Genomic DNA, 25,486 nt, shown 5'->3' with positions numbered 1-25,486 from the left:
GATCTCCACGTTTAGTAAGAGAAACTGATTCAGAAAGCAAGGTGAAGCATTGTAAAGGAAGCTGTCAGTACTGACCTCGGGTTTCCACACCCATGCACAGGCTTACACACACACACACACACACACACACACACACACACACACACACAGAGAGACAACAATTTCTAAACAGAACTACAAATGTCAATAAATATTCAAAAAAGTATTTAATATTCCCAGCCATTAGGGAAATGCAAATGAAAACTGCTTGAGATTCCATTTTATCCCAATCAGCATAGTTATTATCAGAAAGAAAGGCAAATGCTAAAAAAAAATGTGAAGAAAGAAAAATGCGTATTCACTGTTGGTGGGGATATAAACTGGTATTGCCTTCATGGAAGTCAGTGTGGAGGTTCCTCAAAAGCTAAAGACAAAATCACCACAGGACCCACTTAGAGCACAGAGGACTTGTAAGTCAACAAACCACAGGATGCACATGGTTACTGATGGACTATTTACAAGCTAAAGAAATGGAAACAGACTAAAATGTCTATCAAAAGATGAATACAGAAAACATACATTAACATCACAGAATTGTATTCAACTGTAAAGAAAAAAGAAATAATGACATTTGTAAGAAAATGGATGGAACTTGAAATCATCACATTAAGCAAAGTAAGCTAGACAGACTCAGAAAGACAAATATCACAGTCTACCTCTGTATAAGTTGTTAACGTAGAAGGGGACCATGAGAAAGGAGGAGACGATCTTACAGAAGTAGGGACAAGTGAAAGGGTTATGGGAGGCATAGGACTCAAAAGAAAAAAGAGACTATCTGGCAAGAAGGAAGGGCACTGGTGAGAGCTGAGAAGGAAGGATAGCAAAAGGTGGGCAGGTGGAAAAGAATGAATAAAAACACCATATAATCACACACACATGGGCAAATACTGAAATGAAACCCACTACTACTTGCATACTAAATTTAAAAATTAATTTAAAAAATGAAAAACAGGAAGTTTAGACATAAGTTACTTGAACAAAGACACACAGAGTTAGAATTAAAATACATTTCAGAAATTTAAAAAACCCAAACTCAGCCGGGCGTGGTGGCGCACGCCTTTAATCCCAGCACTCGGGAGGCGGAGGCAGGTGGATTTCTGAGTTCGAGGCCAGCCTGGTCTACAAAGTGAGCTCCAGGACAGCCAGGGCTATACAGAGAAATCCTGTCTCGAAAAAAACAAAAAAACAACAACAACAAAAAAAAAACAACCCAAACTCTCAACCACTCAGCTATTGCCTCTTCCAAATATAGTCACATATACATCTAAGTGTGTATGTATACACACATGCACATACTCAACCAATATTGTGCCATATTACTTCACTGTTATGGTTAAAACAATACAGTGAACGTGCTGTTGAAAGCTCAGAGGCTACAGAAACTACTCAGTGGTCAAGCAGGGTGAGTCTCAGCACCCACACCAGGAAGCTCACAGCTGCCTCTAACTCCAGCTCCAGAGGCCCCAGCTCTTCTAGCCTCCATGTACACACACATTCACATGTGTGTTAAGTGTGTGTATACATACATGCATATATATGTAAAGATATATTTAAAGATTTAAATCTCAAAAATTAAAATTTAGTCAAAAAAAGATATAATAAAACCTGTTTCTTTGCAACTAGTAAAAAGTATTAAATAAATAAAAACACTTATTTTGCAGAGCAGTCATTATCTAAAACCTGCCTTTATAAACTTCCAATTAAGAACATCTTTTGATGTTATGATTTATTAAAAATATTTTCTAGAATCATTTGTACACTATACTGGGTGATGGCAAGTATAAAGTCTATATCATATTACTTTTCAATTCTGTATACTCGAGAATACTGTATATTCAGAACAGTCTGATAAATCATACTGAAAGGTCACTGAGACAGTTCAGTGGCTGGCAATCCTGACAACTTAAGTTCAATTTCTAAGACCCACACAGGAGACTCAAGCTCTGGAAGTCATCATCTAAGGGTGCATGCACACACAGACATGCGTACATGCACTCACAAATAGATAATAAAATATTTTAATCAGAGCAAAAAGTATTAAGTTATACACAATCCATCTTATTCTCAAATATGGTTACCTTTTTAAGATAACTACCAGTCTCAAAAAGAAAGAATAGTTATCAATGATTTCATTCAACACAGAAGTGATTATTGCATCACAAGTGAGCTGGGTACCACCAGAGACATAAAGAAACTCCTGCTGGACAGGCGGTACGCGCCAAGACTTAACTCCTAGTGTCTCTCAGGTGGTCTACGAGAGCCCTCTAGTGTCTGTTGGGTTCTTGCACGTTCCCAGTCAGCTGTGCTGCGTTTTATGTTAATAAAAACTAATCTGAAAGTATGCAGCAAGTGTAACACTCTTACCATATGCACAAAATGAGAAAAACAGCCATTTTATGTGTATTATACTGAAAACTTCGGTCCTGAATTTCTTTCAATTCTGAACAATCTAACGCTCTCGCTGAGCATGAAGCCAACACTAGATATTCTACAATGCTCTAATGTCTAATTTCAAATGTCCTAAAGTGTCATTTATTCAAGCTGGTGTAAGAGTAAACTTTTTTTTTCTGGTTTTTCGAGACAGGGTTTCTCTGTGTAGCCCTGGCTGTCCTGGAACTCACTCTGTAGACCAAGCTGGTCTCGAACTCAGAAATTAACTTGCCTCTGCCTCCCAAGTGCTGGGATCAAAGGCGTGCGCCACCACCGCCCGGCAAGAGAAAACTTTTTTGTATTGTTGAAATTTGTCTTTTGATTTTGGAATAAATTCTTAAATAAATACGGTAATATTTTATATCATTTTAACGCTCCTACTTCTGAGTCATGGGTATTTTGGCTTTGTTTGGTTTTGGTTTTTTGCTTACTTGTTGCCTACTTTGTATTTATTTTATATTATAGTAATGACTATGAACAAGAAACAAGTTGAAGCACTTTTCGTGTTCCAGTGCAAACAGACGATGAGACAGTACAGACAACTGACCACGTCACCCACTCACCTGGCCCTGAACTGCTAATGACACACAAGGCAGAGGAGGAGATGAAGGCCTCGACAACGAGGTGTGCAGTGGCCCGCTCATCAAACCTGGGGACAATCACTCAGTACTGCAGCGAAGCTCTTACCACTACACTAGACGTTGCCAAGAATTCAGTGTGGATCATTGAATGGCCACTAGACATTTGAATTAAGTTGGAAAAGTAGATAAGTTCGGTGAAAATCTCATGAGATGACTAAAAAATAATTTATAAGTCATACCTTTGAACTTCCACCCTGTTATTCTATGCAGCGATAACCAAACATTTTTTGATTGGACTGCAACATGGAGCAAAAAGTGGTTCGTATCCGACAACCAGTGACTGTTGTGGGCCAAGAGGTTGGACTAAGAAGCTCCAAAACACTTTCCAAAGCTAAACTTGCAGGGAAAGAAAACTCCTGGCTACTGCCCGCAGCCAATCCATCCACGGAATCTTCCAGAACCCCAGGAAACCATGGCATCTGAGGAGCACACTCAGCACACTGGGAGGCTTGAGACAGCATTGGCCAGAGAGGCCCATCTCTGTCAGTGTCTTCTCCACAACCACAGCCATCTACTATAGGGACGCCCCTTGAGTACTTTGTGTCAATAAAAATCTGATGGCCTATTAACAAAAAGCAGGAATTAGAAGGTGAAAGTTTCAGTAGAGAGATTAGAACTCTGGTAGATAGAGGCAGGAGATTTGCCACCCAGATTCTGAGGAAGTTAGGCGTATGAAACTGAGGGGACTCGAAAAAAAAAACAAAAAGAAAAAAGAAAGAAACTGAGGGGAACCTCAGAACCAGCCTTGTGGCAAACAGAAGAGTTTACATAGGCTAAATAAGTTACGAGGCAGTCAGGGAACAAGTGTAGCAAAGGCCATAGCATTGTTCCTACAGCAGCCTCTAAGTGGACATTTGGGATTTAGGCTCAGGCGGGAAAGCTTGGGGTTACACAACGCCCTGCACAGCCAGTGCTTCAAAAGGTGAACAGACAGGGCTGAAGAAATTAGTACCAAGCTGTTGCCTGATACACCAGATTCACTTAGCTCACCAACCAACGGCTGCCTCTTTAAGCTTCTGCAGAACGTTTAGCAGGGTAAGGACTTCCACAACCAGCAGAATGCAGAAAATACTTTTCGAGAATTTGTCAAACTACTGCAAAGCATAGTTTTATGTTATAGAAATAAGCAAGTCTATTTCTTGTAGAAAAAAGCATGTTGACTATAATAGTTTCTATCTGATAAAGATGTGTTAGAGTTTAGTTATAGTGATTTACATTTTATTGTCTAAAAGCACAATTGATTTTGCACCAACCTAATACAGAATGCATTAATGAGTCTGGGAAAGTCAGAACCCACCTAACTGGCCAATTTCCATTTGCAAAGTTACCTACTCACAGAAACATAATTCTAATGAAAACTCACTGTTCACAGAAACTTTATGGTCATTTTCTGGCTCTTAGGAATGCGGTGAAAAACCATCACCCACCATAAAATTCCCCACTCTGCCTTCTTATGTTAGCTATAAGAGATGACCTTTGAACAGTGAAGTTAATGCCAAGTTTTCCATATTTTTGTGTTCATTCACTCTCCTTTATACTTTCCTTCCTCCCCACTTACTTATGTGCAAGACACAGAGACAGACAGAGAGACAGAAAGACAGACAGACTGGGCACAGACATACACATTTGGTGCTTTGGGAACTTAGAATGATACCTAAATCATTTCAAAATAGAATTACTGCCCAGTGTTCCTGAGCACAAGACGACTCTGACACGCCTGGGGAGGACTACATGTTATATACACTTCTTTGGGAATGAATTATAGTGCTTTTGGCTGTGACTTCAGTGTTGGTGAATCAATCACAAAAATTAAATACAATGTCTTTAAACAGAAACACACATAAAGCCAGGTTAAATATCGATCATGTGACAACGCTCCAAGAGGCTTCCTGGAACCCAATCCTGTATTTCTCCTAAGAGTTCAGTGTTTCCTAATATATATGTGCTTAACTTATAGGCTACAGCTACCACAGACAATGAGAATTAACTCTATGCTAGTAATCTCCAAAGTGCTACAACAGAAATTGCAGTTACTCTTAAAGATAGCCCAAACACACTAAACACTGCATCTGAGAAATCACACTCTACAGAGAACACATTTCTGGAGTGGTATGATCTCATTGAACTCTGTCTCAAACATGGCTATTGGTTCTGAGAGGTTATATTTTTCTAGTATACATTAAAATAGTACATCTATATTATAAATTTTTAAGTATGTATATTACAAAAATTGTCTCGGGCTGGTGAGATGGCTCAGTGGGTAAGAGCACCCAACTGCTCTTCTGAAGGTCCGAAGTTCAAATCCCAGCAACCACATGGTGGCTCACAACCACCCGTAATGAGATCTGACTCCCTCTTCTGGAGTGTCTGAAGACAGCTACAGTGTACTTACATATAATAAAAATAAATAAATAAATATTTAAAAAAAAAATTGTCTCATATCCCTCCCAATGTGCCCATACGAATGAAGACACACAAAGCATATTCAGGAGAAAGTGTTCCATGTCATAGAAAAGATGTCATAGAATCTCCAAGCCCTCATCTACCCTACAAAGAACACGACTCTGGACTGTAGTGTAAAGAACGCTACAGTAGTGTAAAGTGTAGTGTAAAGTACGCTACAGCAACAGCCGGGGAGAGTGTAAGAGACTGCGGTAGGATGAAAGCAGTACTTTATACAAACACCAAGAGGAACTAGCTTTGTGTACCTGAGGCCGTGTCAGACTGCTGCAATACCAGCCGAGGGGCTGCGTGCTGATAGGAAGGCTCTGCAGGAGAAGTGGGCTGCATCGTGCGGCCGGACGGTCCTGCTAAGATGTCCTCTGCTGCTTTCAGCACGAGCCTCTGTCCTTCACTAAGCTCACCCACGCTGTTCTCCAAGTCCTTCAGTAATAAGAAAAACCATTAAGCCCATTATAGTAAATCATCCAAAGCAGGAACTCTCTTGTAAATATGATGATACATAACACACAAGTGCTTATAATGTCACATTTCAGGTACACAAATAAGAAGTCTAAAAAGTTAGGTTAGGGCCCAGCAAGACAGCTTAGCAAGTAAGGGCTACCATGTGTGACATCTGCTAAGGAATTCAATCCCTGGAACCCGAATGGTAGGGAAGAGCCTTGCCCTCTGCTCCCACACACAGGAAGTAAATGCATGGGAACCTTTTCTGAAAAGAAGTTTAAAAGAGCATTTGGTATTGTATGTGTATTCATATGTATATGGGTGTGGGCTGGAACTGAACACACACACACACACACACACACACACACACACACACAAAATAATTGTATCTTTAAAGCATTTTTTTTGTTGTGTTTTTAAATTGTAACATAAAAGATTGGAGGAGATTGTCTAAATTTTTCTCAGTTACAAAGCTCAGTTCAATCTAGGTTAAAAGGACCATGACACTGATTATAGAGTGTCTTAAACACTGTCTTATCAAAATTAAAAGTTGGGTATTTAATATTTTTCCTGTATTTATATCTAGCCCTCCCCCCAAAATCTTTATGGTTGAAAAAGTACCTCCTCGTGCTGTGAAACTAATAACTCCCGTTGTTGCTTAGTAAGAAGGGCAACGATGGCATCTTCATGACGCTTTTTGTAGGGCCTCCTAATCACCTGCCCTTCACTGGGAGGGTCATCTTCCTAGAGCAGACACAAAGACAACATCAAAAACGGTTATCACACAACTCCACTTTCTCAACTATGATTAATAAAAGTTTAGGAAGAAATGATATCAGTATGTTTCAAAAGACGAGCTCACTATTGTCATGTAGCTCTCATTGTCATTTGACTATAATAAAAACATTTCACAGCTGCCTCAAATATATACAAACACTACAAAGTAATTTAAGTGCAAATCTATGACAGATCTTCTGTCTCACACAACTAAACTAGTGCTTTCATGACGTTCGGATGGCTTGAGTGTAGGGCTCACATGACATCCTGCTTCCCGTTTATGTAGTGCATATCAAGACGGGGTGTGGCAAACCAGCAGTCAAGCACTAGGGAAATGCTGCAACCTGGACCACAGACAACAAAAAGCTTCAGAAACACGAGAGCCTCTACAGCCCCTCAGTGCTCTTCCTCCTCTGCTCGGACATCCGACTGTCTAAACAGGGGAGGCACAGGAAGCCTCATTGATGTCACACTTTACCTAGGCTTCACTGTGCCTCAAAACACCTGTCTGAAAAACATGAGATGCTGTGAGCCTCCGCATCAGACAAAATGAATTTCCTTAATACAAGAATGAATATGATTTAAAATTCATTAAAACAACAATTTCTTGTCTTTTGGCTATAAGATAAAGTATAGAAAATTATTTAAATTATTTTTGGTTATTCTGTTTTAATGAAATACAGTTTATTAACTCTGGCTACACCTCCTAGCTGTGTAGGGTTAAAGTGCCTAACAGCACATGGTTTCAGTTAACTCTGGGTTTTCCTAGATTATATTTTTCATCTGCATTTACTATAAACTTACATACAGTAACAAAATTACAATTAGAAATATTCTCAAATGTAGAAAAAGACAGGCTATAATTTTGTCTGGGCTCAACTGATCAATTTACTTTAATACCAGATAAAGTTCTAAGAATAAAGAACAATCCCATAGTGTGTATTAAATAAGCCAAACATATATGTAATTCTCTGAAAGTAAGATTACTATAATTATGTCTTCTCACATATTATTTTGCAACAGTGACTGCAATACAGGAGACTCAAATAATTACTTAACAAGTCATTGTTAAAAAATAACTGTTCAAACAAAATCTTCTCTGGAGACTTGTTTTTCTTTTTTTATTTTTAAAAAAAGACTTCCTGAAGCATTTTCCTACTCCTTTGTGAAACACTGCTTTGAGAGAAACAGCAGAATGAACAATGCTTAGCAATGAATGGAGTGCGCAGCAGAGCATAATCACCTTTGTTAAGTTACTTGGAAACATTTCAAAATGTGAAAATTTTCATCCCTTAACAGTTGTAAAAGAAAATTAATATGTATGTATGATAGCTGTATCCATGTAAATAAAATTCCTAACATGATATCATCAATGCCTTTTTCTCAGCTGTGGCTCTAGTAGCGAGGAATGAGTACGTTCCCTGGATCTTATTCTTATTTTAGTGTTTTATAAAGAATTTATTTTCATTACTTTTAATTCCATGTCCGTGGGTGAGTATGTGCACATAAGGTGCCCATGAAGTGCATAAGAGGACGTCAGATCTCCAAAAACTGGAGTTACAGGTGGCTGTAACCCACCTGATGTGGGTGCTGGACACCAAACATGGGTCCTCTGCAACAGTGGTCCTCCTCTTGACTGCCGTGCCATCTTGATTTTTAACCCATTAAATTTATATACACATACATATTAATGCGTATATACATAAATCTATATATCTATATCTATCTATATATCACAAATGTACCACAGGAAACTTAGAGTACTTAAGATCCTGTTCAAGGCACTGCTGAAACAATTCCAGATCTCATTACCTAATTACATTAACATGTATCTTTTGACTATCAGAACCTTAGAGGTCAGTAACAATTTTCTGTTCATTCTCCCATTATATAGGATTATATAATGAAATACATAATGAAATGGTAAACAACCCTCTACTACTAGTATGTCTCCCTCCCTCCCTCCTTCCCTGTCATCTTTCCTTTTCCTGCTAAGCAAGGTGGTGCAAAGTAGCTCTCAGCCTCCTTAACTGAGCCTCTGAAGTGTCTGTGACCACAGATAGGGATTTACAACTGTGCCTGGTCTCATGGTAACAATTCACTAACCTTTGTGTGTATACCTCAAACAAGTGAAAACTCAGAAACTGCTCAACAGCAACCAGACATCAAGACATTCTTGCAGTGGGCCTGGAGTCAGCTTCTCCTTACCATTTCAAGGGCGTCCTGCAGAGTGCTGGATAAGCTGTCATTTATGTTCATCAGAAACAAGTCCCCAGGTCCTAAAAGCAGAAAGCAAAGTAGAGCAGTTAGGACAAAAAGGAGACATTTACTAAGAAATCTGGTCAGAAAACACAGGTGCTACATTTAAACTTAAAGTTCAGTAGCAAAACTGGTAAAGTTCATATTTAGGTCATTATTAGGTAAATTACTCAAAACAAACCTAACAAACATGAGCTTTTTATTTCACCCATTTAGTCGTCAGAATTATTTAGTTTTTAATACATGTTTGATTTGTCAAGACAAGGTATCTCAGGCTGGACTTGAAATCAGAGATCTGCCTTCAGAGATTAAAGGTGTGCATCAGCATGCCTGGTTCAGACCTGTTTTTATAATTTGAATTGTTGTTATTATTTTGTGTGTATAAATGTTTTCCCCACGTATATGCCTGTATCCCAAGTGCATGCTTGGTGCCATGGAGGTCAGAAGAGGGCATCTGACCCCCTCAAAACTGTATTTACAGACCGGTGTGAGCAGCTCAGAGCTGGCTCTCCAGTCCCAGACTGTCGGAATATAAAAGTAACTTCAAGAACCAAAATAGCCATGAAACTAAGAAACGGGCATCCCTACAAGTTGTTAAACCTGAGAAACGGGCTCCCTACAAGCTGTTAAACATACCTAAGAACTGACTGAAGTGAAAAGCTGTTATCCTCCCCAGGAAGCCCGCTGACTGAGTCTTGCTGATTTAAAGGTGGCCTCCTACCTCAGCATCCACCTGTAGACATGGTTATGGACGTCATCAGGGGAGTGCAGTCGTGCAGGGATGGTGGTTACAGCCCAGCACGCAGTCTGCAACAGTCTAAATAAACGCCCCTCACTTAAGCAATGCCCAGTGGATCAACAACCACTGGAAAAGGGCATGATCCATGTGTGCTGGTACTGAAATACGTTTACCACACATTACTTTGTAACAAGTCCAAGTTTTACAAGAATATACACAGCGTGATCCTATATAAAGGTACACACCTAAGTATGTATTTAGGTATCTATACATGCAAAGACAAAAATATACTAACAGAATATATCTTGAGCTATTATCAAATTAATTCTAAAGAAAAGAATTCTGAGGGAGATTTCATTCTTCAAAATCAAAGCCCAGAAAAGTTAACCAACCTGCACAGAACATCTATCTATTAAACCATGTTAAATCTGGAAAGATAAACAAAAACATTTTTAAAAGAAAAGCTATCACTAAGGAGACTGCTTTAACTAACAAAGTCAATTACTATATGTCAACTTACTCTTGGTAGCCAAGTTTTGACCACAGCTAAATAAGATCTCCCCTTCAGATATATGCCTGTCTAGCGTTTCTGTCTCAGTGACAGTGCTCAGAGTGTTCTCCAGGGTGGATGAACCAGAACTTGGGACCCGCTGGAGAGAAGGGGCCTTGGTGCCTTCAGGAAGTGATGCTGAGGGAGCTGGCTCCGGAGGTGCAGGGTGAGCAGAAAAATCCACACTCTCAGGTTCTTCATTAGCCACAGACATTACACTAAGAAGAGAAAGGCACATTTTGAATTACAAATCACTGAAGGCCTAAATCCATTCATATGCATAAAAACAGAATATAGCAAAGTGACTCCTGTAACTCGTTAGGAAGACTCCTTGTTCTCAAGTTGTGCATTATCAGAGGCCACCTTGAGAGCTGCTCTAGCCACAAAAGGAGTCAATATGGTTTAGTAATACAAACATTAACTGAGCACAGCATATGATGATCTACACTGGAGAAATAATTACATATTTCATTAATAATCTGATGGTTTATTCTTATTTACTTTAAAGCTTTGGCAAAGATAAGAGAATATTTTTAATTTTAAAATATTTAAAATGTATAAAAGTTATTTTTTTCTTAAGAATAGATTGAAGCCATGAGTGGTAGAAAGATGTCTGTAATCCCAACACTAATGAGGCCAGGGAGGATTACCAACTAAACAGCCACCACCTCAGTTACAAAGAAAATTGCAGGCCAGCGGGACTTCACAACAAGCCCCATCCCCGGCCCTTTCTATGCCACTTCTGTGCAGGAACAGTGTGAAGAGTGGCTCTGGCAGAGCTGCAGAGTAACAGGGAGTGCTCTCACTTACACAGCTCTTGGATGAGGAAGTTCTTGAAGAGAGTTAGGATTCTCTTCATCCAGTGGCAGGTCTCCACTGTCCCATGGCTTGGGAAGTTCAGGGCTTGATAACTTCAACTTGTCAATGGAAATTTCGGACAAAGTTGGGGTAAGAGCTGCTGCTGGAGGAGGGGTAGTGACAGGAGTGCGTGTTGGTGTACTAACAAGCATGACAGCAGGCATATCACTTCCTAAAGGTGAGAAAGAAAAAACAAAGACTCAGTCAATAGCTTTCTAATGTGATGACTCCTTGTTTTAGATAATACTGGCATTAAACAATCATAATGACGATGACAATGATGGCTTTAATAAGAACATTTCCACATTTTATTAAGGTATAAAATTTAGGGGGGTGGAGAGATGGCTCAGTGTTTAAGAGCACCGACTGCTTTTCCAGAGGCCCTGAGTTTAATTCCTAGCAACCATATGGTGGCTCACAACCATCTGTAATGGAATCCAATGATCTCTTCTGGTGTGTCCGAAGACAGTGACAGTGCACTCACGTATATAAAAATAAGTAAATTTTTTAAAAAAGGTATAAAAATTAAAACCTTGAAAAGATGGCATTTTAAAACTGCTATACATTTAAAGCAGTTTCAGCAGTTACTAAATTACATATTTTCAGAAATAATACTTTTCTGTGAATGCCTCCCTGCAAAGTTATGCTGGAAACTTAATCCTTAACCCTATGTTGCAATGCGGAGGGCAGTCCCTTGTGAGCCACCCAGGGGCACAGAGCCCTACATGGGATCAGCAGCTCCATGAGAGGTGAGGCCTCAGCCTGAGCCTCTGGCTCTCTGGCTGCTATATGACGCCTTTTGTCATTCATGATACAGCAAGATGGCTGTCACCAAAGGCAGCCGCTTAGTGTGACCTCACAGTCTGGAACTCAAACAATAGAACTCTTAATTTAACTTATAAAATACCTAGTGTGTGCTATTCTGCTACCGCACATAAGCAGTCAAGTGACAAGCAATTCCTTAGCTTCCTTGGGGGGAAAAAGGCATTTACTAAAGACTACTAAGCAAAAACTACTTATAGTTACTAAACGCAAAACTGAATTATAGAAATAAAAGTTTTAGGTTCAGGCAAGATGCCTCAGCAAGTCAAGCACTGTTAAAGTGAACGGAGAGAAGCAACTTGACAAAGTTTCCCCTGACCTCCACACACGTGCCATGAAGTACAGAGGCACACACACACACACACATTTTTTAAAGAAACAAGGTTTCTACCTTTTTCAACACATATCTCTTTTATAGAAGAAGCCGCATCCGGATCGGATTCACAGGGAGAGGAGTCTGGCGTTTTCACTAGCACGTGCTCCCTCACAGGTGATGGTGAACACGGGGGAGTGGGCTGCGGTGTAGCTACTGGAGCACAAACTCTTGCCTGAGACAAATTAGTGAAACAGAACACCGTACGTTTATAATCACCCAAACAAAAATGATATCAAACAGTAATATGAACTCAATCCTACACCGCACAGGACTTAAACCAATGGTCTAAGCAACAGAAAAATAAAAGGCTTCGTGCTCTGGGGCTTAAATATTTGGTCGCCAGGATAAGACTGGCCCCAGGAAACTCTTGGGCAATTGAAATAACTGTGTCTGAAAGAAATCCGTTATTGTCTTCTAATACAGAGAAGATTAATCAGATAGAGATGAAGATCAAACCCAACTACAAACTCAATGGGCTGCATGGTTGGCCAGGCAACAAAAGAGAAGCTGACTGACTGGCTGACTGACTGACTGACTGGCTGGCTGACTGACTGACTGACTGACTGGGTGTTAAGAATAAAGGCACACCATGTAAAAAGTAATGGTAAGTAAGAAAAAATAGAGGGTATGGGAGATGACCATCAGAGCCAGGTGAAAACTAGAAAAGAAGGAAGCATCTTAATATTAATGAGTCATATTCAAAAGGTTCCAAAATTCAAAGACATAAAAGGATAACAATAAACACACTGTCTTGTTTCCTTTCTCTCTCGTTTCTTTCCTCAGAGTTATGAGATAATCCTGCCCTAAGTCAATAACATGTACACAGATTTACCTATGGAGTGAGCTCTCAGGCCTAACTCCTGAAAGCACTGCTGTCATTCTGAGCAGACTCTGTGGAGCTCCCCTGTAGGACTGGGCTACCCTACACTATCAGCAGAGGCAAGGAGAATGCCTACTGTTACACAGCCTTTTGTGGGTATGTGGGCAATTTGTATTTCTTTTCTGTGAGGGAACAATCTTGTCATTTCCTTCGTTCATTTTAAGGACATTATTATCCACTTTAAAATGCTTTTATATATTCTATGCCAAGTTGCTGACTACTACCTAACTTAAACTGATGGCAAGAGTCTACAACCATACTACCCTGGACATGCCCAGTATCATCCAAGATGATGAAAGATTATTAGAAGTCCTGGAACACTGCTCAACAGGTAGCAAACTCTCACGTGAAAAAAAAATACTGTATCTTTTCCACTTCTTGACTGTATAACATAAAAATCTGTTTATACACATACACACACACACACACACACACAAATAAAATGGCCCACCTATTCCTCATGAGAGGTCTGAAGGTATTCTTCAAGCACTGGTACCTGACTACCAACAATGATAAACTATTAGGAACTGAGTATTCACAAAGTTCTAGAGCCTAAATTGTATCAGCTATTTAATCATCCATGAAACTATATGATGATGATGAGGAGGAGGAGGAGGATGAAGAAGACCAGCATCATGAAGATGTCTATCTTTCCCAAATTATACAAATCAAAGTTAGACTTATATCTATAAAATCTGTTTTTTATTAATCATTTCAGTAAACCTATAGAATTAACGGCTAGGACACTTCGTACACATCAATCGTTCGCTTTGCTCGCATCCCGGCCCTCCATCCCCTCACTTGTCCTTCCTCCCACTCTGCACTGTGACCGTTGACTTTCCTCTTCTCCCTGAGGATCTTTTTTTTGTACCTTCAGGTCACACACATATTTAATATCTAGAGTCTACAGATACTTTTCTAGTTTAAGAGAAAATGTATTTTATATACTTGTATTATTGTTTGTGTGATCACCATCACTATGTTGAATAGAATTTCTAATCTATTGTAGGAATGATACAAATCCCAAATTAACTCTGTTACCAACTTTATAAAACTCTGCAGCTATTTCTGACCCTGTAAATCACAAAGATTTCTTCTTAGGGAATGCTGCTAATGCTTTTGAGGTAGAGTCACATATTCCCAACTGTCAAACTTTTTTTTTAAAAGAATAAAATATAGGGCTGGAGAGATGACTTAGCAGTTAAGAGCACTGGCTGTTGCTTCAGAGGACATGGGTTCAATTCCCAGCACCCACATGGAAACTTATCTCTCTGTTCTAGGAGATCAGATGCCTTCTTCTGGCTTGTGTGGGTACCGCATGCAAGTAGCAGACAGACAAACATCCAGACAAAACACTCATATACTTAAAATATTTTTTTAAGTATATAGCATGTATAGAGATAGACTTTAGAAACGTTCAACTGCCACCAATGTGAAATACAGAGAGTAAAGACAGGGAAAAAATGGTCACTGTAATACACCTGTAATTTTTCTGTAGATTCTGCAGGTTAAATTTACATTTTCTCCAAAAAAAAAAAAGGAAAAAGCTAAATTGAGTATGATAGCCCATCATACTTGAATCCAGTTCAAGGCCACCCTCAGGTGCACAGTGACTTCAAGGCCAGCTTGGGGCTACAAGAAAGCTAATCTCAAAATAATATAATAATAATAATAATAATAATAATAATAATAATAATAATATACTAGGGAAAGTTAATTACATCACCAAGGAATTCTATCACAATCTATGGTCTTAAAACATTAAGTTTAAAATATCTTCTTGTATGAAGAAGTGATAGCTTCTACATATAATAGTAGCATTTTTACATAGATACTGAAGTGGGAAGATTATCTTGAGCTTGAGATCACCCTGAGCTACAGAGTCAGCTTGGACTATAGGGTGAGACTGTCTCAAGCAAACATAGATGGAAAGACAGACAGACAGACAAACAGACAGACAGACAGACACACACACACACACACACACACACACACACACACAGAATATCTAAGATATTCTCCACAACCCTTAAGTCACAAGGGAACGGAAAGTCATTCCTACCAACAGGTTAGTTTCAGCTCCTGAAAGATCACCAGGAACACTTGTGGCAGCAGGCCTTTGCCTCTCCGCTTCTCTGTCAGCTAACATGACAGCAATGGTCTCAGTCAGAGCTTCATTGACAAAATGGCTGACCATGTCTGAGTTCACAGGAACTCTGGCATCAACCATACGCTGGAGTGCTCCACTGCTTGTTCCTGCGACTAAAAAACAAGAACTTCAGATAATGCCAAGAAACATGGGTGCAGCCACACCTTACATCTTAAGGTCTTAGGAGGCTGATAGCTACATGTGTGAGCATGAAGGAGGCATGAACACTGAGAAGCAAAGGAAAGCTACTGGCCACAAGAAAGACAGATAGCAGCTTAAAGAGCATCCTTTCTAACAAACCAAGGCAGAGAAAAAAACACAAGTAAAATTCATGTACTATGCCTCCTTCCTCACCACTGCAGAAGTCAATGAAAACTATTACATATATACCAAATTTCCTCAGCTGGAAACAATCCTATTTCTACTTCCGACCAAAACACATGGATACATTAAGCAAGAGGCAAGCTCTCCCTCCCTCTAGCTCAAGGACATTGGTCGGTGACGTCGCATGCTGAGCCTCCTGAAGCTTCTACTACAGGACTTGGGAAGTAAAAGTCAGGCTGTAAAGGACAACGGGCTATCCCAAGAGTGGAAAGACAGGAAGAAGTAGTATTTTTTAAAAAGGACATATGTGATGCACATAAAATAATGCAGGCAAACATACACACACGTTTAAAAAATTAAATAAAAAAGGAAGAATAGAAACATCTACAGATTTATGGCCAATTAGTTTTCAGTAAAAATATTAAGATAATTCAATGGAGACAGGATAATCTTTTAAAGAATACTACAGAAATCTGAAATCCATATGCAAAAGGAGAAAGAATAAAGAAAAAATGAAGAGTGTTTTACATCCTCATTTTATATTGCATATAAACTATACCTCAAAACATATTATGAGTGTTGAAGGAGTCACTGAATGGTAGAGTTCTAGACTAACCTGGGCTCAGTTCCTGGGAACATACACAGACACACAGACACAAACAGGCACGCACGTAGGCATGCACAGATAAAGAAAACCTTTATATCGCACTTAGATCCAGCCAGCCATCACACTACTCAGCATATTCCTCTCAACAGGCAAATAAGAACCACAGTACTGCTTGGCATATCATGGTACCACCATTTGCAAAATGCTTAGCAAGTCCTAATAACCATTTATTTATCACATGACTAGGTTAAATTAAAAGCAGCATTCCAAACAAAAAATTGTCAGCAAGTATTCTTATCAGTTTTACCATAGACCTAAACTAAAAGACAGTAAATATCAACCATCTGGTAACTGAATTAACAAATTATGATATATCCAGCAAATAATACTAGCTTAAGCAAAAACATGATTGCCAAACTATTACCCTAGGATAGGCAAGATGGTTAAGAGGTAAAAAATGCTTACTGCCATGCCTGACCACCTGAGTTCAACCCCCTGGAACCACAATCCAACTCCTTCAAGTTGTCCTCTGATAACCAGAGCACACTGTAGCATACATGTATACACAGACAGACAGACAGACTGTAGCATACATGTATACACAGACAGACACACACACACACACGTACACATATATACATATATGTATGCGTATGTATTTCTACAGACGTATTAATTCATTTCCATATGACCCCTCAAATGGTCCTTAGTATTAGTTGGCCCTCCCTTAAACTCCCTTTCCCCTCCCGATTCCTGTTTAATCTTCCTGCTTCAGTACCCTCCTGCCTTCCCTCCCACCCCACCCCACCCCCAACACACACCTCCACAGTGTTTTTTATTTCCCCTTCCTTGGGAGATCCTCCCCTCTGCCATAGCCCCTTTTTCCATACCTAACCTCTGTGATTATATGAATTATAGCATGCCTATCAAAGGCTTTAAAGCCAACATTCACTAACACAAAGACCTAGACTAGACAATATGGAGAGAGTGAGAGACTTTGGAACTCTGTCTCCATCAACCCTTGCCTCTCAAGGCTCAGGGGCTTGTGCAGAATAGGAGGTGGGAAGATTGTTAGAGCCAGAGGATGGCGACACTAAGAAAACTGTGTCAAGACACAACAGGACTGACACACATGAACTCAGAGACTGCAGGGACATGCACAGGGGCTATACAGATTCAAGCCAGACTGGATCCCAAATGAGAAAGAGAAGCAGGCACAAGCTCCCCATGTTAGGAGCCATCTAGGAAAGGCTAAAGGATACAAGTGACAATCTGGAGGTGACACATCATTTTGAGTGGCTGTGATGGATAATTCTGAGTTGCAAGGATTGACTCTTATTGTTGATTATTTTAAAAATGATTTTCTGTCATTATTAAATTAATATAACAATTCCTAGTTGGGCGGTGGTGGCACACGCCTTTAATCCCAGCACTTGGGAGGCAGAGGCAGGTGGATTTCTGAGTTAGAGGCCAGCCTGGTCTACAGAGTGAGTTCCAGGACAGCCAGGCTATACAGAGAAACCCTGTCTTGAAAAAACAAAAAAACAAACAAACAAAAAACAATTCCTGGGCATTAGCCCATTGTATTGGGTAAATTTTCTGCAGATCAACAAAGAAAGATATACTCTTTTGTAACAATGCTATAAATTGATGATTTTATAATTATTCTATAGAATTCCTGCAATATTCTATAGAGCCCTCTGTAATATGAAAGCTGCAATTAGGATTCTATAAACCTTTATGTGTCATAAGCTAATTGCACTAAGATAGAACACAGGCTTGAACCTGGTCCCAAGCTTCCTCAGTGAGGAAACAGCCAGCCACAGCACACTCTGACTGGCATTTGTTTCCTACCACAATGAACTGCTATTCTCTCAAGCCATCACATAAAATAAATCTTTCCTGTATAAAGTCCCCTTTGCTAGGTATTAGGTTGCAGCAAAAGAAAAATAAAAGGAGGTGGCAGAAAGACGTTTTATTGGGTAAAGGCACCTAGCTGATGACCTGAGGAGTTCCTGGAGCCCACGTTGTCTCTGACCTGGGCATGCATGCATACAATATTCTATTGTTCCTCCACAATAACACATATGTATGTATATTACATAATATATTTTGTATCATTTATACACAGACATATTTCTGTGGAGGAACAATAGAACCCTAGAGAATGGCTCAGCAACCCCCAAGCTGCGATCTGTACAAACAGAGGGACAGGAATACTAATCTCATCTGCAGAGCAGCAGAAAGTGAGACAGCCAAGGAGACAGAAATCCTCAGTAACTACGTGACAACAGGTTCCCTCTCACGTACCAATGTCAGAAGCTGACGGTTCGCTCGCCTCACTTACTGAGACACTGGCATCAAGTCTGGCCTGTTGCTGGAGTGGAAAGAGCCCAGAGATAATTCTTGACATTATTTCTTGTTCTACCCTAGAAGTATAAAGTTAAATACACCTGAATTTGGTTAAAAGCATAAAATGTTTGCTATATCACTTTAAAGAATAAGCTGTACTCATAGCATGAACATGCAAAAGCAGCCTTCTGGAACTTACAGCTGGAAGGAAGAGAACTTGTCTCCTTTTCAAAAGGACAAAACTGTCCTTTTGGGAGACAGACGATGAAATCGACTTTGAGCTCTTCAGCCTGACAGAAAGCTCCCTGCACTCACCCTAGGTAAGCACTCCGTTTGGGTTGATAGCTGTCCAGCATACCATGTACTTGGAAAGCGGGCTTCTCACTCGGAGCACACACACACAGGCAACAGATCAGATCAAAGCTCCATGACGGTCACTGAGCAGAGTCTGGGACTAGGCAAGTGCTTAAACAGCATCCTTAAACTACCATCCGCCGCTTTAGTTGTGAGTTTATTAAAGTGATGCAACTTTATTTAAAATTTTTTTAAAAACTAGAGTCTCCTGCTCTCCTCTCAATAAAAACATAAACACTCAAACTGCTAAGCAGGGTAAATTTTTTCCTCGAAAAGTAAAGAAAAATGTATTTCATAGGTCACTGTTTGGAAGAGGAAAAGCAAAGCAAAGCAAAGAGTAGAATAGAAGCCTCGTTCAATGCATTTCCTTAGAGTAGCGGATAGTCATATCAAAAATTACTGGCATAGAAACGATAAGTGTTTACTGGGGGAAAATCAGAAAAAAAATTTTTTTAATTCACAGGATTCAATTCACTCATAATCCTAGATTCAGAGGTAAGTAGTTAATTACTTGACACATATTTCCAACATCTGTTCAACACAAACTTATCTTAAGGTTTTCAAAGCTAAGCGTCTACTTGTCTCTGGCTGTACTTATCCCCCAGGACACTACCTTTCATTCTTACTGAATATTCTTCTAAGCCATTTCCATTTTTATCTGCCCTTCTGATTTCATTCACACCAATAGAATTATAAACTTACCACTGAATTAAACTATTTTCCAATGTTTCTTTTCTCTCAATTACTTTATCTAAAATATCAGTAGTGGGGTGGTAAGCAGAAGCTACAGGAGGAAATGAAGGACCGTTATATTTTGAAGGGACAACTTTAACACTTCTGTTAAACTCCAACATTGGTGCAGAGCATTCAGGAATTTCATCACGTTTTTCTTCTTCCTGGTAACCCAATGAAAACAAAACGATTATCTTCAAGTATCTGTTCATGTGGCAAGCATAGACAAAGAACTCAGCTGTATGAATTAACCAACATTCACAAACCAGCCAATAACCCTTTTCCTTAGGTGATGTGACATTAAATATGCCATACACATTACACTTGTCCCAACACAGACATGAGTCAGACAACACTGGAGAACATGTATTTTTCATATTCTGTCCTTTATAAAGTCAGTGTTCAGGCTCTGGGTATGGTTCAATGGTAGAACACTTGTCTACCCTGAGTTTGATTTCACATCACCAGACACAAAACATTAAAAAAAATCAATATTAATTTTGTGTCATCATGAAGCTAGAACACGTGGGGAACACTGAACCTTATGAAATATACAAAATGTATGAGCTCACAAAAAAAAACCCATAACCCCAAACATTTGTTCACCCTGTCAGAACCTGCCATTTACATTTAGTGTATCTTACACATAACTTTCATCATCATATCACATCCCAAGTAATTGCTCTCATTTTTTTTTTTTTTTACTTTTCCTTATGGAAAATGTTACATGTTTAAAAATAAACAAAATAATGCTTAGGTACTACAGGTTTTATATAAATGTCTTGCATGTATCTAGTCCCCAGCTTCAACAATTATCAACTCATGGTCAACTTTGCCACCTAAGTTATCCACCATCCATTTTCTCTTTCATAATCATTGTGACCTAAATTACAGATATAAATTTACCTATAATTAAATAAGCACCTCAAAGTTATCCAGTCTCTTTAAATATCACAGCTCATCAATATCCTGTGAGGAAGAGACCCTTGTCACTCAACCGCAAATCCACTGTGAGTTCTGTAATCGTTTCTTCCACTTGAAAACCCAATTCTATTAAACAGCAGCAACATGTTAGGGCTATGAAGACAAATAGGGATCCTAGCCTCAAAACACTGTACAGCATTCACATGGAGAAACGCATCTCCAACACAAATACAGTGCCTACCTCTGTATGGTCTAAGGATTACATTTTCAAGTATGTGCTAATTCTGTGTGTGTGTGTGTGTGTGTGTGTGTGTGTGAGAGAGAGAGAGAGAGAGAGAGAGAGAGAGAGAGAGTGTGTAAGCATGTGTGTGTGTGTGTGTGTGAGAGAGAGAGAGTGTGTAAGCATGTGTGTGTGTGTGTGTGTGTGTGTGTGTGTGTGTGTGAGAGAGAGAGAGAGGGTGTGTAAGCGTGTGTGTGTGTATGTGTGTGTGTGAGAGAGAGAGTGTGTAAGTGTGTTCAGCATGAGAGGTCAGAAGAAGTCGGATCCCCTGCACTGGAGTCACCTCGTGGGTGCTGGGAACTGACCTCAGGTCCTCTGCAGAGCCTCAATCCCTCTTCACTGCTGAGCCATCTCTCCACTCCCTCAGTTTTCATAACAAAGTCAGACTTAGTTTGAAAGTCAAAGAAATGTGAGAAGTATTTTCACTAATGCTGACTGTCTTGTTCATAACATTAAAATAATCTCGTATGTGTCTCCATTTTTCATGTGGTTTATGTTTCCTGTCTTTCTTTCCTGCCTTTTCATAACTGACATCCATACAGAGTTTTCCTTGGACTTCTGACTATTCATAACTTTTTCCCAATGTAAACCTAACTTTGCCTCTGGAAATCAAGAGTTAAATGTAATAGATTGGAGGAAGGGAAGCCGGAGAGATGGCAGCAGCAGGCGTGTTCTGGGTGGGAGACAGTGGGCTAGCATTAAGTTTATGACAACAACAGGACACTACAGGGAAGAAAAACAATTAACAAACTTCATAACCTTTAAAAGAAATTTAAATAAGCGTATTTAAATTTTAAAGTCTATTTAAGTCAAAGTAAAGTCATTTTTCTCAAACTTAGCTGTAATAGTCAAAAGCCATTCAACCCCCTGGAAAAGTCTTTGTAAGGAAATGACTTTCTATGTCTCTAAGCTTTGTTACCTGAATAACATCGATTACTTCATCAAAGTTAGCTCCTGGAAGGGGCACCTCTTCTTCATCCACCTTCATAAAGTCTGGAGTCTAAGGAAACATTTCAGAAAGTTTTATTGCCTTCAATTTTAAAACATATAATTTCTTATATTTTCCCATATACTATAATCTTAATATAGCCCTGCTATTTTAATATTCTGTTCAGAAGTGATTTAATTAGTAAATGAGATACAGGTCAGTCCTCAATCTATTATCCTATCGTTTCAAAAATGATAAAAAATTTATATATATATATATATATATATATATATATATATATATATATACTATACACACACACACACATACACACACATACATATATATAAAAAATTGTTGTTGTTGTTATTGTTGCTGTTTTGGTTTTTCAACACGGGGATTCTCTGTATAACCCTGGCTGTCTTGGGACTTGCTCTGTAGACAAGGCTGGTTTAGAACTCAGAGAGATTTGCCTGCCTCTGCTTCCTGAGTGCTAGGATTAAAGACATACGCCCCCACCACCTAGTCAAAAAATATTTTCAATAAAAGTATCTTTTTTAAATTATCAGGGTAAGATGTTTCATACCTCCTAACTCCTGAACTCAGGAACCCGTGGCAGGAAAATTCCTGTAAGTTTAAAGCTAAGAGGGCGGCTATGAGTTCTAAGATAGTCTGGGCTACAGTGAGAGACAAACACAAATACCAGTCTGACATTTAAACTACAGCAACAAATACAACTGTGAAGAAGTTTACATTTTGTGTATACCCACAACGGCATCAAAGCCTCCATGTGGAGGGTCAAAGGCTAATTACAGGTCAGTTTTCTCCTGATATCATGTGGGTCTTAGGGATTAAACTCAGGTCCTAAGGCTTAGGTGCAAGTGCTCTTACCCATTGAGCCCTAACTCCGGACTTCAGTGAAAAATTCAAAGAGCTATCAACAGGCTAGTTTTACACCCTGAAGGAAACACTCCCACATGAAGCTATGTAAGTGTACACATTCATTGACTCACAAAAGACAGAAACAGATTCCGATCATTTTAAAAGTAAATAAAACCAGGGCTCACAAGATGGCTCAGTAGCTGGGCAAGATGGCTTTACCTGGCTTATATTTGTCAACAAGCCAGATGACCCAGTGTGATTCTGAGAACCACATGTTAGGAAAGAACTCCTGAAAGTTGTCTTCTTGACCTCTACATGCACACACCCATGCACATGTATTACACACACACACACACACACTCTCTCTCCCCAAATAAAAATTTTATTCTAAGTTAAAAAGAGACAGATTGGAGTGATGTCTCTCAGGTTATAAGCACTTGTTGCTCTCACAGAGACAGTTTGGTTCACTGCGCCCACACCAGGCAGACACAACTGCCGTAGCTCCAGTTTAAGGGAATCCAGTGCCCTCTGGTTTGTATGGGCACCTGCATGGACTTGATGCATATAAAGCCGCACACAGGCCCCCACATAATTTTAAGAAATGAATAAGTCTTTTAAAAATCTTAATAAAAGTAAAATTATATTCAAGTTCACTATCTAGGCCTTACTATATAAACTCTAATTACTAAAAATGGCATCAAAGTTAGTTCCTGGAAGGGGCACCTCTTCTTGCTGAGAACAATTACACATAATTCAAAATATATTTTTGTTATCATACATGTTCCAATAAACTCCTAAGAAAAACAACATTACTTATAAACAGTTAACTAGTTCGAGTGGGTATGAATTCCACTTAGGATCAATTCTAACACAGTGTTCAGAATCATGAAAGCTTTATGAGCTCGGTCAGCCCTGCTCCCCTTCGACAGGATTTGACTGTGTCAGACCAGGCTGGCTCAAACTCACAGAAATCTTCCTATCTATACCTCCTACATGCTGGGATTAAAGGTGTGAGAACTGTGCCCGACTGAAACTTTGGTTTCTGGTTTGCTTGTTTTCATTCTGAGCTGAGGTCTTGTCATGTAGCCCTTATGTTGCTGACCTCAGATTCACAGACATTTGCCTTATTCTGATATCATGTCCAGCAATTGTTTTTTATTCTTAAAAACTATAAACTCCATGATCAATTTGATATATTAGATATCAGAGATATGTTACAGTGCTATTTTACTGTAATAAAAGTCATATTATCATTATTCAGAAGCAAATTAATACAAGAAAATGTATATTTTTACATGTTAACAACACGATAAAATATATACTACTTATCAGTATTCTAATTCTAACTCTGGATGGGTAAAAACACTTGCAGCCAAGCCAGACAACCTGAGTGTAATCCTTTCACGCGTGCTGGAAGGAAAAACAGACCCCCCATTAGTTGTCCTCTGACCTCCCCATGTGGACTGTGGCATGCACACACGTGCAGGTGCACACGCACATACACACATATACAGACACACACAATAAGTAAATGTATAAAAATTTCACATTCCAATTTATAATTTTCATATAAATCAAATATTACCAAAGACACAGAAATTCTTCACCTGTGAAAGTCTCACAATTACCATGTTACTCCAGAAATTACCATGTCCTGAATCTCATAGCAATGTCTTTAGAAATTTGTAAATAATGTAACCCTCATTTCGATTTTATCATATGCTGAAATTATTGTTACATATTATGACATACACAGCTATGGCTGTAACTCTGTAGAACAGGCTGGCCTCAAACTCACAGACGTCTGACTGCCTTTTGCCTCTCAAGTACTAGGCTTCAAAGTATGAGCTACTGCATCCACTACAATATATTATGATATGATAAGAGCTCTGCATGGAGTAATAGCTAATGATATGAAAGAACTCTGAAACCTACCTGGATCCAGGTGTGTAGTGGAGGGAGAGAGGCTTCTTTGGGACTTGGCGGAGAGGAAGCCCCGTCAGTACTGCTGTAGGAAACGCTATCAATATCCACACTAGGTAATACCTACAACAGAACAGAACATCAGGCTTGCGTTTACCACTATGACTAAGAAACTATCAAAAACAGACAACAAAATATGCCCTTCATATTTTTATTGTCACAGATACTTTGAATTATGAAAGCATATTATACTAAGCATTTAAAGAAAAAACCGATAAAATTCTATCTTAAGATAACTTCACTTCCATGACCTATACTCGTCTCTGTTTCCCACCCGTTAAGCACGTCAAGTGTCCTCAGCCCTGACTTTTCATTGTTTTTAGGTCATAAAACCTCCTCATTCTCCTCCTCCTCCTTCATTTTATTTTAATTTTATTTTATTTATGTTTTGATCATTTGAGACAGGGCTTCTCTGTGTGGCCTTGGTTATCCTGAAACTCATTCTATAGTCCAGGCTAGCTTCAAACTCACAGAGATCTGCCTGTTTCTGCCTCCCAAGCTCTAGGATTAAAAGGAGTGTGCCATTACTACCTAGTCATATCCTGTTTCTTTGCAGACTTTATACCTTTAAATAACTGCATAATATTAAAGGATTTTACATTCCTTATTCAGCCATATTCCTCACTGCCAGTTTTTCCCACTGTTACACCTAGATCCCAATATCTTCATATATGCAGTGTTTTCTTCTCAAACCTT

General features: G+C 39.2%; 1 protein-coding gene across 4 annotated transcripts in view; it reads right to left on the bottom strand.

Moving 5' to 3' along the window:
* Kiaa0586 (KIAA0586 ortholog) overlaps positions 1-25,486 on the bottom strand; it is a 98,432-nt gene that overhangs the window by 36,940 nt on the left and 36,006 nt on the right. For all 4 annotated transcript variants that reach the window (XM_021179049.1, XM_021179051.1, XM_021179052.2 and 1 more), the window contains 11 exons: positions 24,743-24,853; positions 21,917-21,997; positions 19,764-19,957; positions 18,666-18,784; positions 15,338-15,537; positions 12,411-12,567; positions 11,150-11,369; positions 10,310-10,557; positions 9,000-9,070; positions 6,636-6,758; positions 5,819-5,993 (listed from right to left, as the gene is read on the bottom strand). In XM_021179049.1, the coding sequence (XP_021034708.1) occupies positions 5,819-5,993; positions 6,636-6,758; positions 9,000-9,070; positions 10,310-10,557; positions 11,150-11,369; positions 12,411-12,567; positions 15,338-15,537; positions 18,666-18,784; positions 19,764-19,957; positions 21,917-21,997; positions 24,743-24,853 (1,699 nt within the window). The remainder of the gene's footprint in view (positions 1-5,818; positions 5,994-6,635; positions 6,759-8,999; positions 9,071-10,309; positions 10,558-11,149; positions 11,370-12,410; positions 12,568-15,337; positions 15,538-18,665; positions 18,785-19,763; positions 19,958-21,916; positions 21,998-24,742; positions 24,854-25,486) is intronic.

The sequence above is a fragment of the Mus caroli genome, chromosome 12 (assembly GCF_900094665.2).
Source record: "Mus caroli chromosome 12, CAROLI_EIJ_v1.1, whole genome shotgun sequence".
Lineage (NCBI taxonomy): Eukaryota > Metazoa > Chordata > Mammalia > Rodentia > Muridae > Mus > Mus caroli.
This window is presented reverse-complemented; position numbering and strand designations above follow the sequence as displayed.